At 37.3% G+C, this 14,500-nt stretch overlaps 1 protein-coding gene across 2 annotated transcripts; it reads left to right on the forward strand.

The window, feature by feature from the left end:
* The first annotated feature begins 2,493 nt into the window (after positions 1 to 2,493).
* On the forward strand, positions 2,494 to 13,770 carry LOC127628781 (sarcolemmal membrane-associated protein-like). 2 transcript variants are annotated; one of them, XM_052105662.1, is made up of 10 exons: positions 2,496 to 2,720; positions 3,090 to 3,152; positions 5,288 to 5,413; positions 5,919 to 5,993; positions 6,487 to 6,792; positions 8,225 to 8,420; positions 10,553 to 10,724; positions 10,927 to 11,061; positions 11,826 to 11,913; positions 12,574 to 13,770. In XM_052105662.1, exons 2-9 carry the CDS (start codon positions 3,101 to 3,103, stop codon positions 11,907 to 11,909), a joined length of 1,146 nt encoding a protein of 381 aa, XP_051961622.1. In that variant the 5' UTR covers positions 2,496 to 2,720; positions 3,090 to 3,100; the 3' UTR covers positions 11,910 to 11,913; positions 12,574 to 13,770. The 2 variants fall into 2 exon arrangements, with proteins under 2 accessions (XP_051961621.1, XP_051961622.1); XM_052105661.1 differs by lacking the exon at positions 11,826 to 11,913 and having other exon boundaries at positions 2,494 to 2,720.
* Positions 13,771 to 14,500: the final 730 nt, after the last annotated feature.

Below are 14,500 nucleotides of genomic sequence, written 5' to 3' on the forward strand. Positions count from 1 at the left end.
GCTTTTACATTGATTACTTACAGTGCTCTACATGGCTAACCTGCTTCTGAGCAGGTTTTCTTCTGGGGATCAGATCAAAAACACATACTAAACCAATCACCTGCGAGCAAAGAGATCTCTACTATGATGCAAGAAAGTCACTCCCCCTGTATTTCTCACTCTACATTAAGGGGATAGTTCACCCAAAAATTAAAATTCTCTCATCGTTTACTCACCCTCATGCCATATCAGATGTGTATGACTTTCTTCTGCTGAACACAAATGAAGTCTTTTAGAAGAATATCTTAGCTCTGTATGTCCTCACAATGCAAGTGAACAGTGAACAGAATTTTGATTTAAAGTACTACACAAGACTCCAGGGGCCGGTTGCATAAACATAGCCATTAACTTAAGACTGCATCTAACAATTAGTTTGACTAGCTAAAGACGCCATAGAAAGCCTATTGCATAAAACAAGCTCACAGTTGTCTTTAGTAAGACAGTCTAATTTGCATTGCATTGTGGGAAATATAAGACACTGAACAGCTTAAAAAAATGGCCGACAGTGGACGCTCAATACATTTTTTATTTGCTGAGAATATTTGCTTATTAGAGGACTACAATGCTTCAAAATGTATTTTAATTAACACATTTAGTCATTTAACCCAAATAATTAAAAACACAACATTTTGTTACCATTTTTGAAGTCAAAGTCTTCAACCAAGTCTCAACTCAAGCCCCTTTCAGCCCCCACTGGCTCAGCTAACAGTTATTTTCAATGGCAAAATGGAATGTAAACAAAAGTTAGCCTGAGGTGTGCTGTCTTACATTTTGGTCTTTAATTAGACTGATCGAAGTTTTATGCAACTGACTGAAAAAATTAAGAACAACATTTTAGACAACTAACTAGTAAGACTAGTCTAAAACAGTTTTATGCAACCGGCCCCAGTTGTTGAATCAATGTCTTCAGAAGTGATATGATAAGTGTGGGTGAGAAACAGATTAGTCCTTTTTTACTATAAATCTCCACATTTGAACAGCCCCGACCAGTAGGTGGCTGAATGTGAAAGTGAAAGTCACTTCAACACCGGAATGTTGAAGTGAAAGTGTCGATTTAAAGTAACATTGATCTGTTTTTCACCCACATTTTCATATTGCTACAGAAGACATGGTTTTGAGCAGTGGATTCTTATGGATTAATTTTATGCTGCCTTTATGTCCTTTTTGGACCTTCTGAGATCTGGTCACCATTCACTTGCACTGTGAGGACCAACCGAGATGAAATATTCTTCTAAAAAATCTTAGTTTATGTTCTGCAGAAGAAAGAAGGTATCTGGCACGGCATGAGGGTGAGTAAATGATGAAATAATTTTCATTGTTGGGTGATTTAAGGGGAAATAAATGGTAAAATGTGATTAGATTCTTAGAAAAGATTTAGATGAATACTACTTGCTTAATCTCAGTAATCACCCTGTTATTTTATACTTTCACTCATGGATTAAATAATAAAAATCATGTCTGACTGTGCATAGTAAATTTCTACAATTGAATCTGTAACTGAAAACTATTGCATTTGATGCTGCATCCACACCCCTAGATGTCAGTGTAAGTTCAAGACGAGATAGGCCTACATGACTGAGTGGAGCTTTAAAGGAACAGTACACTCAAAAATTCAAATTATGTCACGATTTATTCACCCTCATGTCATTCCAAACCTGTTTGACTTCCTAGCTTTTGCAGAACACAAAAGGAGAGTTTTTAATGAATATCCCATCAATCTTCTCAATATCATGGCAGTTGATAGTGACTCCCTTTAAAGCTTAAAAAATACCCAAAATAAAAATAGGCCATGCGGCTCATGCGTTATATTCCAAGTCTTCTGAAGTCATACTATAGGTTTTGGCAAGAAACAAACCAAAATGAAGGTCCTTTTTCAGTGAAAATCTTGACATTCGTTGCATGTTCATGGACACTTAGAGAAAACCTTGTTTGCAACTTGCATTATTTAGCACTAAAAAACAAAAACCGACTTCAGTTCTGACAATGGTTAATATGTGACACTCTAGCAACAGTAGTAAGCACATCAAACTTAACTAGATATGCATGTGTATCAGATTTGTTAAGTATGAAGCATGTATTGTATTGTGTGTCATGTTTGCTGTACATAATCATTTTCTAAATTATCTGAGCACTTTGACAGTCAAGTAGTCACAGGTATCTTGACATTCAATTAATAATATAATTTACAGAAATTACAGTGCTTTGGTTGGCATCGGTACAAGCACAAATGACCACTATTGTTAACGGGTTTTACATAAGAGACGCCCTGACGAGCGAAACAATGGGCCTGAGTGTATTCTACCATGCAGCTGTAGCCTCTTTTAGATGGACGCTGGCAATGCCCATATGAGCAAACCGAGACCTTCACACCATCACCTCCGGGGGGGGGGGGCGTTACATGACGACGCATGCAAAGTAATTTCCTAAATAAAAACGACTCGACTCTGTACATTGTACATTGTACATCAGCGCATCTAGCTGTTTTCTCCACACTGACGTTTCCTGCCTTGTTCTCTCAAGCAAATGCTCAGACAAGACATGTAGCTCAGACGCTGTTCCCCCTCGCGCGTGAATGGATTCTTCCAGTTCTCATCACCGGAGCGAATCGATAGTTAAAAAAAGACTGAATATTGCAGTTTCTCTGTTTCAGCACTGACTGAAGTTACATCACTAGTCTTCAGGTAACGTAATCTGATTTAATTCCTTCAAATGTAGGTGATGCGGTTTCCGTCTCCTTAATAGATGCAATGACGTTAAGCTGTAATATGTAAATGCCATTATGATTTTGATGTGCGCTACAATATATGTTTCTTACCTTATAAAACTGTATCGCCGTCATAGATAATTCTTGTGATTATGTTTTTAGACATCCACTGACTAACACGCTTAGTCATAATTAACACTACCTGGGAAAAATGCATCTTGATTAGATTTGCTATTCAGCCAAATTACCCTGTCATCGGAAGTGTCTTAAAAAAAAAATAACGTTAGATAAACTAATAGTTTGAAGTAACATGAACATAATTTGTTTTGTCCTCTGTCTGTCACAGTGGGGAACATAATGGAGGAGCAGAAGCTTAAAGATCCTCTTGACAAAGTGTCTTTGATCAAAGGTAAACATTAGCTCGTGCTTCTGTAGTTTCTGTAATAGTTTGCTAAAGTTTAGAGTTTTGTGGTTTACTGTGCAATTAGGCATTAATTAAGAGGACATGTAAACCTGTATACTTCATTAAACCTAGTCTTTTAAGTAGATTTACTTTTGTCAAGTTCTAAAGTAATGATTGAGATCTTAACTTTAAATTCTGAAACAGACTCAGATTATTGATGTTTTAGAGAAGAGAAGCTACATCAATTATCATCAATGGATTTTCATAAAGTCAAAGATGAACAGAGTGAGAAATGTAATGTGTGCTTGTTTAATGTGATATTTCTTGTAAAAATGCATTTGATATTGCTGTAACAAATTGCCCTGGGGTACTCGTCAGCAGTTTTAGTGCAATGAATAAAACCCTTCGTTATGAACAAGTAACACAGTTACAATATAACTTTTTATTATGCAAAATTTAATCATGCATGACGGAGTTTTGTCGTCATTTGATGTAATAGGAATGTTTTCTATAAAAGTCATATTCCATTCAAACTAAAGCAACAATTATCATTTTTTATATATATATATATATATATATATATATATAAGCGAATTAGTCCGACTGTAATCGTACCAGTCCGGTTTTCACAAAATCAAACTAACAGACCCAAGTAATGCGATTGTGGCTCAGCTACGTCTCGCATGTAAACCCGTCAATTGAGCCTCAATTACTTTCACCACCTCTAGTCCTACCAGAAGATATTTGCTGTTTGTCCATCTGACTGTATTTCATCTTTTCTTGTCTCTCTTACTCTCCTGTTCCTTTAAGTTTCTAATTTCTCCCATTCACACACATACTCACTCAATAGATAAATTAGGCCAGAGTGTTCCCGTGTCCTCATACTCTGCTGAGAGATTGAGTTCTCCATGCAGAGTGGCACAAATAAGCATTACCCACCGCAAGACCTCATGGAACCTTAATGCGTTCATCCTCTGGGCAGTAGTGCATATTTAGCCTGCAGTTTGTGAGCTCCTGTATTTTTGCCTAGTCATTCAAGGCATGTAATGTTTTCAGTTTTCTGGAATTATATGTCTCTGATTGCATTGACGTGTCCCTGATATAACCATTTATGGTGCTCACACTTGAGTTTGTGAGATGAGGTCATATCTTTTTTGGAGCACTTGATAAGATGGCCTGGTTTACAGCAACCCATATTTAGAGCACATTAGTTACTAAGTTTAGGCACCCTGTACATTTTTACATATCAATGGATCCTGACTTCATTGTTGTAAATCTTTAGAATATGTTTTATTGAGAACTGTCCATCACCGATGTGAATCTCGGATTAAGTGCAATCTTTTTCAAATCCGTTTAAAGGTGTGGTGTGTAATTCCTGCACCACTTGCGCCACCAAACAGAATTTCAAAAATAATCGCCATTTACTGAACACTATCTCGTCTGCCATTGGTTGAAAAAGAAACCGATATTTCTGCCCCAAACTCACAACATTGGTTGAGCTGTTCAGGATGCTCGAACCAACAGAGCAATGTTTTGATCACTCTGCAGAGCAACTGTGTTTACACTTTTTGGGAAATCAACTCATGAATGGCTTACTTATAATTGTCTGCATATTAGGAGGATATAGAGTATTGTAACATTGATCAAAGAAGACACATCAGCTTTAACTACTTCCCTGAATTCAGTTTGAGATGACATTGATTGTACTGAATAACATTAGCACCTTTTAAGATTTTAATTCAGAAGTCTACTTTATCAAAAGCCTGGCCATCCTTTTTGGAGTTGATGATTGTAGATTAATCTGATAATTATGTATTTAGAATAGATCTTTTCTAAGTTATTAATTCACAGAATAGGCCCTTTTTTTACCTCATGGGAAATTATCATGTATTTTTGATTTAATTAACCTTTGGAGACTGGGTTTGAACTTTGGAGTATTGCAGAACAATCTGATGAAGTTGAAATGCAACTAACTGATGATGCTGATGTAGAGATTAGGATGCAAATTTCACATTAACTGTTGATGAAAGGCTGGTTCTCTAATAGCACAGCAGCACCATAATAGTGTCAAATTGTACGTGTAATACAGTAGTTCCCATGATAAGATAACATCAATGCTGACTATGTAATAATTTCTCCAGATGAGCTGAGCAGGAGCACTGTAGAGGCCTGTGAATCTGAGAAAGTTATCCAGCGGCTCAATCAGGAACTGCAGGAGGCCAATGAACAGGCCAACTCGGGCAAGCACAAATGTGTTGAGCTACAAGGTAATGGAAAAGGCTACTTTAAGCTTTTTTTTATGCAGGAGTATGTCTGGTACATTTGTGCTTAGATGCATGTAGTGTCTCAGAGTTACTGTACACTGTAGTGCTGAATCAGGATCAGGTTTTCCCTTTTCATCTTCTCCTATTATGATATGAACTGATCCTAGATCAGCCTAGATATAGTCTCACATATACTTCCTATATTTAAAGGTTTAGTTTACGCAAACATGAAAATATTAGCAACTGACAGGCAAATTCACCATTAGCATCATTGTGTGGAGAGAAAAAAAGATGCAATGAGAGTGAATGGTGACTGAGGCTGTGAGTCCCTAACATTCTGCTTCTGTCCCCCTGAACAAGCCTTTAGGGGGTTCAAACCCCCCCCTAATTCGCACCCTGACTTTAATGCAGATGTTAAATGCTTCAAATAAACCTGCATGGTTGAATTGATTTGGCATTGCAATCATGCTCAACATTTCCCTCTGATGGCCTGTGATATGAATTACAGGTCTTTTAGAGGAGGAGAAAAAAGCCAAGAAGCAGCAGACAGAGGAGTCGGCAAAACAGATAAAGGTCTTGCAGTGTAAGTAAAGGTGGATGTGTCTGTCTTTGTAAACTTGTGTTTGGTAAAGACCGTATGATATATATATATATATACACACAGTGGACTCAAAAAGTATTTGGTTATTTAAGCCACTTAAAAATGCATGAATTAATGTATTTTCATTAAAACAACATATCAAAAACACTTCAAGCAAAATATTTAACAAAAAATTAAAAGTTTTAGGTATCAAATTTGAAAATGTAATTTTCTTTTTATTTGGTTTTATATATTTTTTTAAATAAATTATTTGGACACTTTCTGGTTGTCAAGTGTTAGTGGAACATGTTAATATTTAATCTGATGAACTCCTGTGGACACCTATGTGAGACTGACTTCACACAGCTACTAAAATGTATCATAGTTAAAAATGATATTGAATATTGCTCAGAAAAGTAAAATTACAAGTGTGAATTAAGTGTTCAAATACTTTTTGGGGCTACTGTAAATCGTGTGTGTGTGTGTGTGTCTCCAGTTGAGCTCCAGAAGCTTCAGAAAGACATGGAGAATCTCAGGGATCAGAAGGACAGTGTGGTCTTCAGCACACGGCAGGAAGTGCATGCGGCTCAGGAGGAAGTGCAGGTGTTGCGGCGCACTATGGAGAAAACAGCGGCCGAGCGAGAGCATGAGGTCAGCGCTCTGAAGAGGAACCTGGCAACGCTAACTTCTGAGCTGGAGAAATGGCAGCTGTCTGCAAACAAGTATGAATGGGAGCTCGATAGTCTACAGGCCAGTCATCAGCAGCAGAACCAGCAGAGAGACAGAGCTGCCAAACAACAAGGTACCCACAATCACATACAAGAGTTTTAGTATTTACACTGCGAAAAAATATTCTTAATTCATTCTTTATCATTACTTTGTCATGTAATCCAGCACAAATTTGCAATCATCCTTAAAACAAGATAAAAGTACTTGATAAGCATTTTTTTTTGTTAAGATTCAGAAACTATATCTTGAATGCAGTGTATTTTTCTTACCCCAATGGCAAATTGTTTTTTTTTTTTCAGAAAATCTTTTTATACTTATGTTGAAAATGTGTTTAATCTAAAACTAGAACAAAATTATTTGCCAATGGGCTATGACAAGGACATTCAGTTCTTTATATATATATATATATATATTAAAGGGTAACTAAACCCTAAACCAACTTTTTTTAGTTAATGATCTGTAAGCATGGGGCTTTATTACTACTGGTCATTGATTCAAGTAATTTTTTTGACATTTGTGTATAAAGTGTTTTAATTCTACAATATATGGTGTAAAAACGTCTGAGTGCTGCCCTCTTCAGGTTGAACTGTGGCTACTGCAGTTGAATTTTCCTATTGGCTGTTGCGGTACTTCATGACGTAAGCGGTGACAGCTGACGTAAGCAGGTTCCAGCTCACCACGCCAGATTCATGTACATGTCGTCTTGCGACCGTGTGAGGAATAATAATAACATAGAGTCTGACAGCAGCTGTCAATTAATCCGTCACTACGAGTCTCAGGTGCCCCCCCTCCCGCTCCCCGCTCCCCGCTCAGCCCCGCACTCGGTTCGTTCCCTCTATCCCCGCCGGGGTCTGCCCACTTTTCCAGCATTTTCAAATATTTCTAGTGGGTGGAGTCAGACTCTGAGCAGGTGTTTAGTTACCCTTTGAACTACCCTAGTTACTTCTTTTTTGCTGCGTATGCAAAATCTTAAAACAGCTTTTCTTAGTTAGTAAAAGGATGGTATGAAATCATGAGAAGCCCAACATTTCTCATCCATATATTCTTCTAAACCAAATTACACCACAGAGTTTGTTATTTCTAATCTGTTTGTTGGACAATTAGAATATCTAATCTTGCCAAATCCATCTACATTCACACTATACAGTAATCGTAAACGTGAATGTTTGAAACAAACACAGAGATCTAGCAGTCCTCATGTGACTTGTTTAATAAATATGGCAAACTAAAAGGGCAGCATTGATTTTGTGGATCACATACACAAAATTAAGTCTGTCTAATGTGTTCTGCACAACTGAAGGTTACTTGTCAAGCCCTGCGTTCATCAAACAGCGCACAGTGTAATGTTTGCAGTAATTTGACAGATGTTCAAAGGATGACTCATTTCTCACATCCCTTCCACTGTTATGTAACTGAGTAGCATCATGAGTCCGTGTGTGTATGCGTGTGCATGTGTCTGTTGGTATTTTTATTTTTATTTGTGTGTGTGTGTGTGTGTAATGCAGCAAGTGAGGTAGAGAGGCTCCAGAAGGACTTTGAGAGCCTGCAGAGGGAGTGTGCGTCTCTGAGGTCAGAGAGAGAGCAGCTGGCTGATAAACAGCAGAAAGAGAAGCTCAGTCTGCAGAGTGAGAGCAGCACCCTGCGCTCGGAGAAAGAAGAGCTACTAAAGAAACAACAGCAGCTGGAGAAAGAGCTGGACAGGTCTGTCCTATACTGTATCCACTACTGTATCTCAAAGATCACGGAAAACAATTTCAATATGTTTCAGTAACAAAAGTAAAAAAAGAGTTGATTTTGTTTGTGTGGTGTAGTTCCAGTCTGAAACTCTTTGCAACATGGAAAAGCTTTCATAATGCATTTAACTTGTGTGTTTATGGGAGAAAGAATATTAAGCAGGAAATAATCTAGGGAGGGACTTGATGTTATCCATCAGGATTTGATTGGATCATTAAAAAGTATGCCGTGATATATTATCGGTTGATATTACTTTACCTTACCTGCACAACCTTGATTACATCCAACCAGATTGCTGCCTTGTTTGTTCATTGGCACTTGTGTCCCAATTTGTTATTTATTTAAATAATTATTTTGAGCCAGTCACCTGGAGCCTCATGTATAAAAAGGGTTTCTGCAGGTCTGAAAAAAACTTTTTTAAAAGTCTTAAATTGCCCTTTCGCAAATTAGGCATTGAAAAGGTTTTAAATCTGAGCCTGAAGTCTTGAATTCATAAAGTCATGGTATTAAATGTCGCATGAGGGATTGGTCTGATTGTTGCATTAAAGCCGTTTTTAAGTGAAGAGTACTTCTGAGCATGAATAGCCCCATAACAATTTTGCGATCTCTAGGACAAACTCGCTAGTGCCACCACCAGTTTAAAAATGCACTTCTTTTGCTCATATCTTTTGAATCATTTGCCCTAGAAATTCTTTTTGCATGTAATTATGCCCCTCTGTATAATATAAATGGACTGCTTTAATAAAATGTACAGTGGCTGCCATCTGGATTATGACGTTTATCGTTTATTCGCTGCTATTCCTGCAAACTTTGCCCGATTTCCCTAAACAGTGGCTCAAAATATTCTCCAGACTGATCTGCACAGAAGCAATCATACGAAAGTTAGATTTTTGATTTTGTTTACCTTAACACAAATGATGATACTGATTTTGTTTACTTTAACACAAATGTAATGAAATCGACATAAAACAGAAAGTGTGGCTATATTTTTCCAATGGTTTGTCCTATTAAAACAAAACTGGTATGCTTCATCAGGACCTTGATCTGAGGGTACATACAAAGTTTGGTGACAGCACCACTTATGGGTCAAGAAATTTGAAAAATAGCTATTATTTATGCCCTTAACTTTTGAACTGTATGTCCTAAAATTATGAGTTTTGTGTCTATGGATTCCTTGGGTCATGTGAATTTCAAGGATACAAATATCAGCCATATATCATTTTTCCCATATCAGCCATACTGCATTTCTTGCACATTGATGTGTATCAAACTTTTTTTGATCTTTTGAATGCATTATCAGATTTATAATATATGTGGTATGCATCATTGACAGCATGTCCTGAATGTTTCCGAGCAGTTTGGAGACTTTTTTTATTCTGAATGTTTTTTTAAAGCAGAATTTAGAATCAGTCTGTTCAGTTCATTACTTGTCCAGTTGGAGTCGCCAATTCAAGTCAAGCGTGTGCAAACATATTTACGGCAAGTTTATTTTTTAATATATCCCGTGTGTGTGGGTGGAAAATTGGGCTCGCATATTTCAATGTCCATTTCATGCGTACACAACGTTTATACATCAGGCCCCTGAGCCATAAATGTAATATAAATAATGACACTAGAGATGCAAGAACTGATGGCACCACAAAAATATGCACGGTCCCAAGCCCTTCAGGAGAAGTCTTTTTCAATATTTTAAGAATCCTCCATAAAAATCGACCACTGGTAAAACCTCTACTATAATACAATTAACTATTTGTGATTTTATTTGTTACTTTAAAAATGTGTGTTTCAACAGAATAAATGGCAACTTTTGAATGGCCGTCAATGGAGATCTTTTTTCCAGCCGAATGGTGTAGTTATTGCATCTACCAGCAGGGGCTAAACTACCAAATCTTGATCTCCAGATTATATAAATAATAAATAGTGTCCTATTTTATTTAATGTTGTCTTTAAGGATTTAAATGCTCAAATGCCCTAAAATATGCTTAGATGTTAAAGTAATGGTGTCTGAATCGAGATAATGGGGGGTAATTTTGCAAACTCATGATGTAGTGATGATGCAATTTCTCTGGAATCTGAACCTGCATCCTGACTGCCCACAGCTCCAAGAAACAAAGCACAAGCCTTAGCAACACGGTCAAGACCCTGGAGAAGACCCAGGCAGAGCTGGAGAAACGACTGAGTGCTTTGCAGGAGGAGAATCGGAGAGACACTAGCCAGTTCAACAGTCTGCTGGAGCAAAGCAACAGCAGGGTCAAAGAGCTGCAGAAAGAGGTTACTCCCACAGTAGTTGAGAAAGAAAGTAGAGCCGAGACTCATTAGCAGGCATGCAATAAGAAAGCTTTTGCACCTAACAAAAAGATCCGGCCCTTGGTGTGTGTGTGTGCGTGTGTGTGCGTGTGTGCGTGTTCGTTATTGACTACGTTCAGTGCTCTTTTTCAAAGGTTCAGACTCTCTCTTTCTCCTTCATTCTCAGTATGAGGAGATCCAGGCAGAGCTGTCGGGCCTCAGGGAGAAGTATGTGAATGCAGAGGAGGAGAAATGTTCCATCAATCTGGAGCTGCAGCAGAGCCAAGAAAGCCTGAGGGCTCTGCAGGAAAAAGAAAACCATGTGAGTGTTAAATCCACTTAATGCTGATGTTAAACAACAGGGGCACTGACAATAGGGACAGTTCAAGAGGAGAGAGAAATTTTTTTTTATTGTTTTAGCCCTTGAGATCAGAGACGTTACATAATTGGTTTGACGATGCACTTTGTTTACATTTACAGAGTTTGTATAGACTTTTTGTATAGGTTAAAGGTGAAGTGTGTAATTTCTGCTTCAAAAACTGCACCAAATAAAAATTGCAAAAATAAAGACTATTTCTGAACAGGTTTCCTCAAACACTGCTGCCACCTCTTTCATCCATACTCTTTCTGCAGTTGTTCAGGCAAGCTGGCAACCCTGCCCCAAATTCACTCCATTGGTTTAGCCAGAAGTGACAAGTCGAGTTTAAACAAAAAGCAGCCACGTTGTTTACAATCTGTAGGACATAAACTTACTGTATGAATGGCTTACTTGGACACTTGGCCGCAAATATGTGAACACTCCTATTGCAGCTACTGTTCATATTAGCATTTGCGTAAAATAGCACAGAACTATACAGTCTCATAAGACAAGCATTTTCAGAAGAATGGGGCGTAACTGTTCTGTTCCAACATGACAGTATTCAAAAATGCGTAACAGTAAGTAAATCAGCATTGAAAAAATTATTCACATCACCTTTAATTTCAATGTCTTAATGATGGTACAATTTACCTGTCCAATAACAGCCCACATTCATTCAAAGTCCCAGATATTGGTCTCAGTAATATCCCTCCCTTCCCTCCTTTTAGCTGTCTTTATTGCAGCCCATCCTAGCCGTAGTCATCGGCCTTGTCCTGGCTTTGCTGTATTGGTGCTTGGGTCCATTGTGGTAGAAAGGTACACAGTGCTCCTGTCCTGTTTCATTCCTATGCTTAAGCATCCATCATCCCTCAGGGCTATGCATGACCGCTAAACAATTCTCTCCCCATAAGCTAAGATATGCTGTCCATTCATGTGCCAAATGCTTCTGTTTTCCTACTACAGGTCTGCTTTATATTCTAAAATGGCAGTCTTGTAGCACACACACTAACAAATGTCTCCAACCAGTCAGTTGCCAGTTTGTAGGTTGTAGTCTTCCAGTGTTGCTCTGAGGCATCCCGGCTCTCATTGTCTTTCACTGTCCACGTCCTCGTCCTCTGTGTCCTGTCCTTGTGGCTTGTGACTCTGTCTCGGCTCATGTGCATCCTTATTATAATAATATAATGATAATTCTGTCATTATGTACTCACCCTCATATTGTTACAAACCTTTATGGAACAACTTTCTTAGTCACCATTCACTTTCATTGTAAGGATAAAAGATGCAGTGAAAGTGAATGGTGACTGGCTCCATGGGTTCCATGGAAAAAAAGAAAGCCACACAGGTTTGGAACAACAAGAGGGTGAGTAAATGATGACAGAATTATTATTTGTGGGTGAGCTAGCCCTTTAAAATATTGTGATAGGTGAGGCAGTGATGACAGATAATATCATCTTTGTGTCATGTTTGTTCTTGCAGGGAAAGTGGATCAGGTGGATGCCCGTTGCCACTGGAACCGTGACCGTTGCCGTGACTGCGTATTTGCTTTTAAAGACCTCAAAATGAGCAAATCGGTGACAATTACACACCTTGATGTAGATCCATACTTGGTAATTGTTTCTCAAATGTGTTGACATTGTTTCTTTTTATGGTGTTAGTTCATGTAGCAAGTGTTTCAATGCAACTTGTTACTTAAATATTGAAGGCCTTGGCATAATAATGTGTCTTGTCATTTGTATTCCCTCATTTGCATCATATATCATTTAGATGAATTTTAACTAAAGCTTATGCAAGCATAACATTTTGAAGTATCTGGTTAATTACAGGTATTTTACTGAACACTGTTGCTTTACCAGAAAACACAATTGTCTTCTATTATACAACCTTACTAAAATAAGTATGCTTGATGTCAAACCTCAAAGGGATAGTTTGTGATAAACATCCTTAAAGGGATAGTTCACCAAAAAATGAAACTTCTGTCATTATTTGCTAACTTTGCCGTATTTGCTTCATGTTATTCCAAATCTATATGACTTTCTTCTCACAAAAGGAGATAATTGGTTGAACTTAAGTCTGAGTCACCATTCACTTTCATTGAATGGAAAAAAGATGCAATGAAAAGGAATAGTGACTTAGGCAGTCAGTCCCTAGCATTCTGCCTAACATCTCCTTCAGTGTTCCCTTTAAGAAAGGAAGGCATATGGGTTTGAAACCTAATTAGGGTGAGTAAATGATGATGATGACAGAGTTTTACATTTTTATATGAACTATGCCTTTTAAGACTTTATACCTCCCTTAACAAACACTTTTACAAGCTGCCACCTGGAGCTAACTGCAATAATGCATTCAAGACACGTATGCATCCATTTAAGTTTTAACTTGTTCAAACATTCTGTGGCTTAAAAGCCTGAATTCATCACCATTTATTGTGTATGTGTTGTTGTAGAAGTTCACCTTATATAAAGCCATTAGTGATTATGTCTATGCACTGTACTTTATTGTAGTAAAGATTTGATTGATTAATAATGCTACTGCTCACTTAGGACATTAGAGCACTAATGTGTCCTAAAGAGACCTATAATGAAGTAATTATGATTTATTATGTTTATTACTTGTACAGAGATTTAAGGAAAGAATACCTAATGATGTGCTTATTGCAATAAATAAACAATTCTGAAGTTCAAACCTGTTACGTCTTTCTTATTATACCTTACAGTTGTTTTCAAGCCCACTATTTTTCAGCAAATTGCTCATAGTGGACTATATAATAAATATAGATGGATGGATGGATGGATAGTGGATGCAATAATGAAAACATCAAGAGCCATATGATACCTTTTTAAAGGTCAATGTCAATAGTATAATTTTTAGAATATTATAATGGTATATTATTAAAATACTTCGACTCCGTTGTGATTCAGGTGATACATTTTCAAAAGGTTGATGTCAGTAATATTATAAATATTATTTTTGATGTGGATTGATGCCAGCAGGCATCAGGAGGACTTCTAAGCTGTCGTGTGTTTAGGATCTACATTTAGTGTTAAAATGCTTCATGAATTACCCTTAGATTACAATTTTGCGAGTCCTAAAATTAGGAGTGACACGACCCTAATTTTTAAGAGTTGCTCCTAAATTTCCACGTTAGGATCTAAGAATTTTTGTGAATATGGACCCTGACCTTTTTGTACAAAGGCTTTAAATGTCTGTTATTTGATAAGATACCTATAAATAACACAGAATCTTCAATATTTCTTCTTCATTTTACATCATGGCATTTCTTTATTTGAAAGTTTTATCCGAAAACTTTGGTTATTCTTGGGTTCAAATTAGAATTTGAATCCCAGATTTTCAATATGCACTCAAACTTTTGACACAACTTTTTTTTTTTTATTATTTTAGTGGA

This window comes from Xyrauchen texanus, chromosome 35 (assembly GCF_025860055.1).
Source record: "Xyrauchen texanus isolate HMW12.3.18 chromosome 35, RBS_HiC_50CHRs, whole genome shotgun sequence".
NCBI classification, from domain to species: Eukaryota; Metazoa; Chordata; class Actinopteri; order Cypriniformes; family Catostomidae; genus Xyrauchen; species Xyrauchen texanus.

Excerpts from the sequence above, each read along its gene's own strand:
- LOC127628781 (XM_052105661.1), top strand. The coding sequence starts at position 3,101 with ATGGAGGAGCAGAAGCTTAAAGATCCTCTTGACAAAGTGTCTTTGATC. Across the intron at positions 6,793-8,224 it reads CAGAGCTGCCAAACAACAAG|CAAGTGAGGTAGAGAGGCTC; the intron begins GTACCCACAATC and ends TGTGTAATGCAG. Across the intron at positions 8,421-10,552 it reads CTGGAGAAAGAGCTGGACAG|CTCCAAGAAACAAAGCACAA; the intron begins GTCTGTCCTATA and ends GACTGCCCACAG.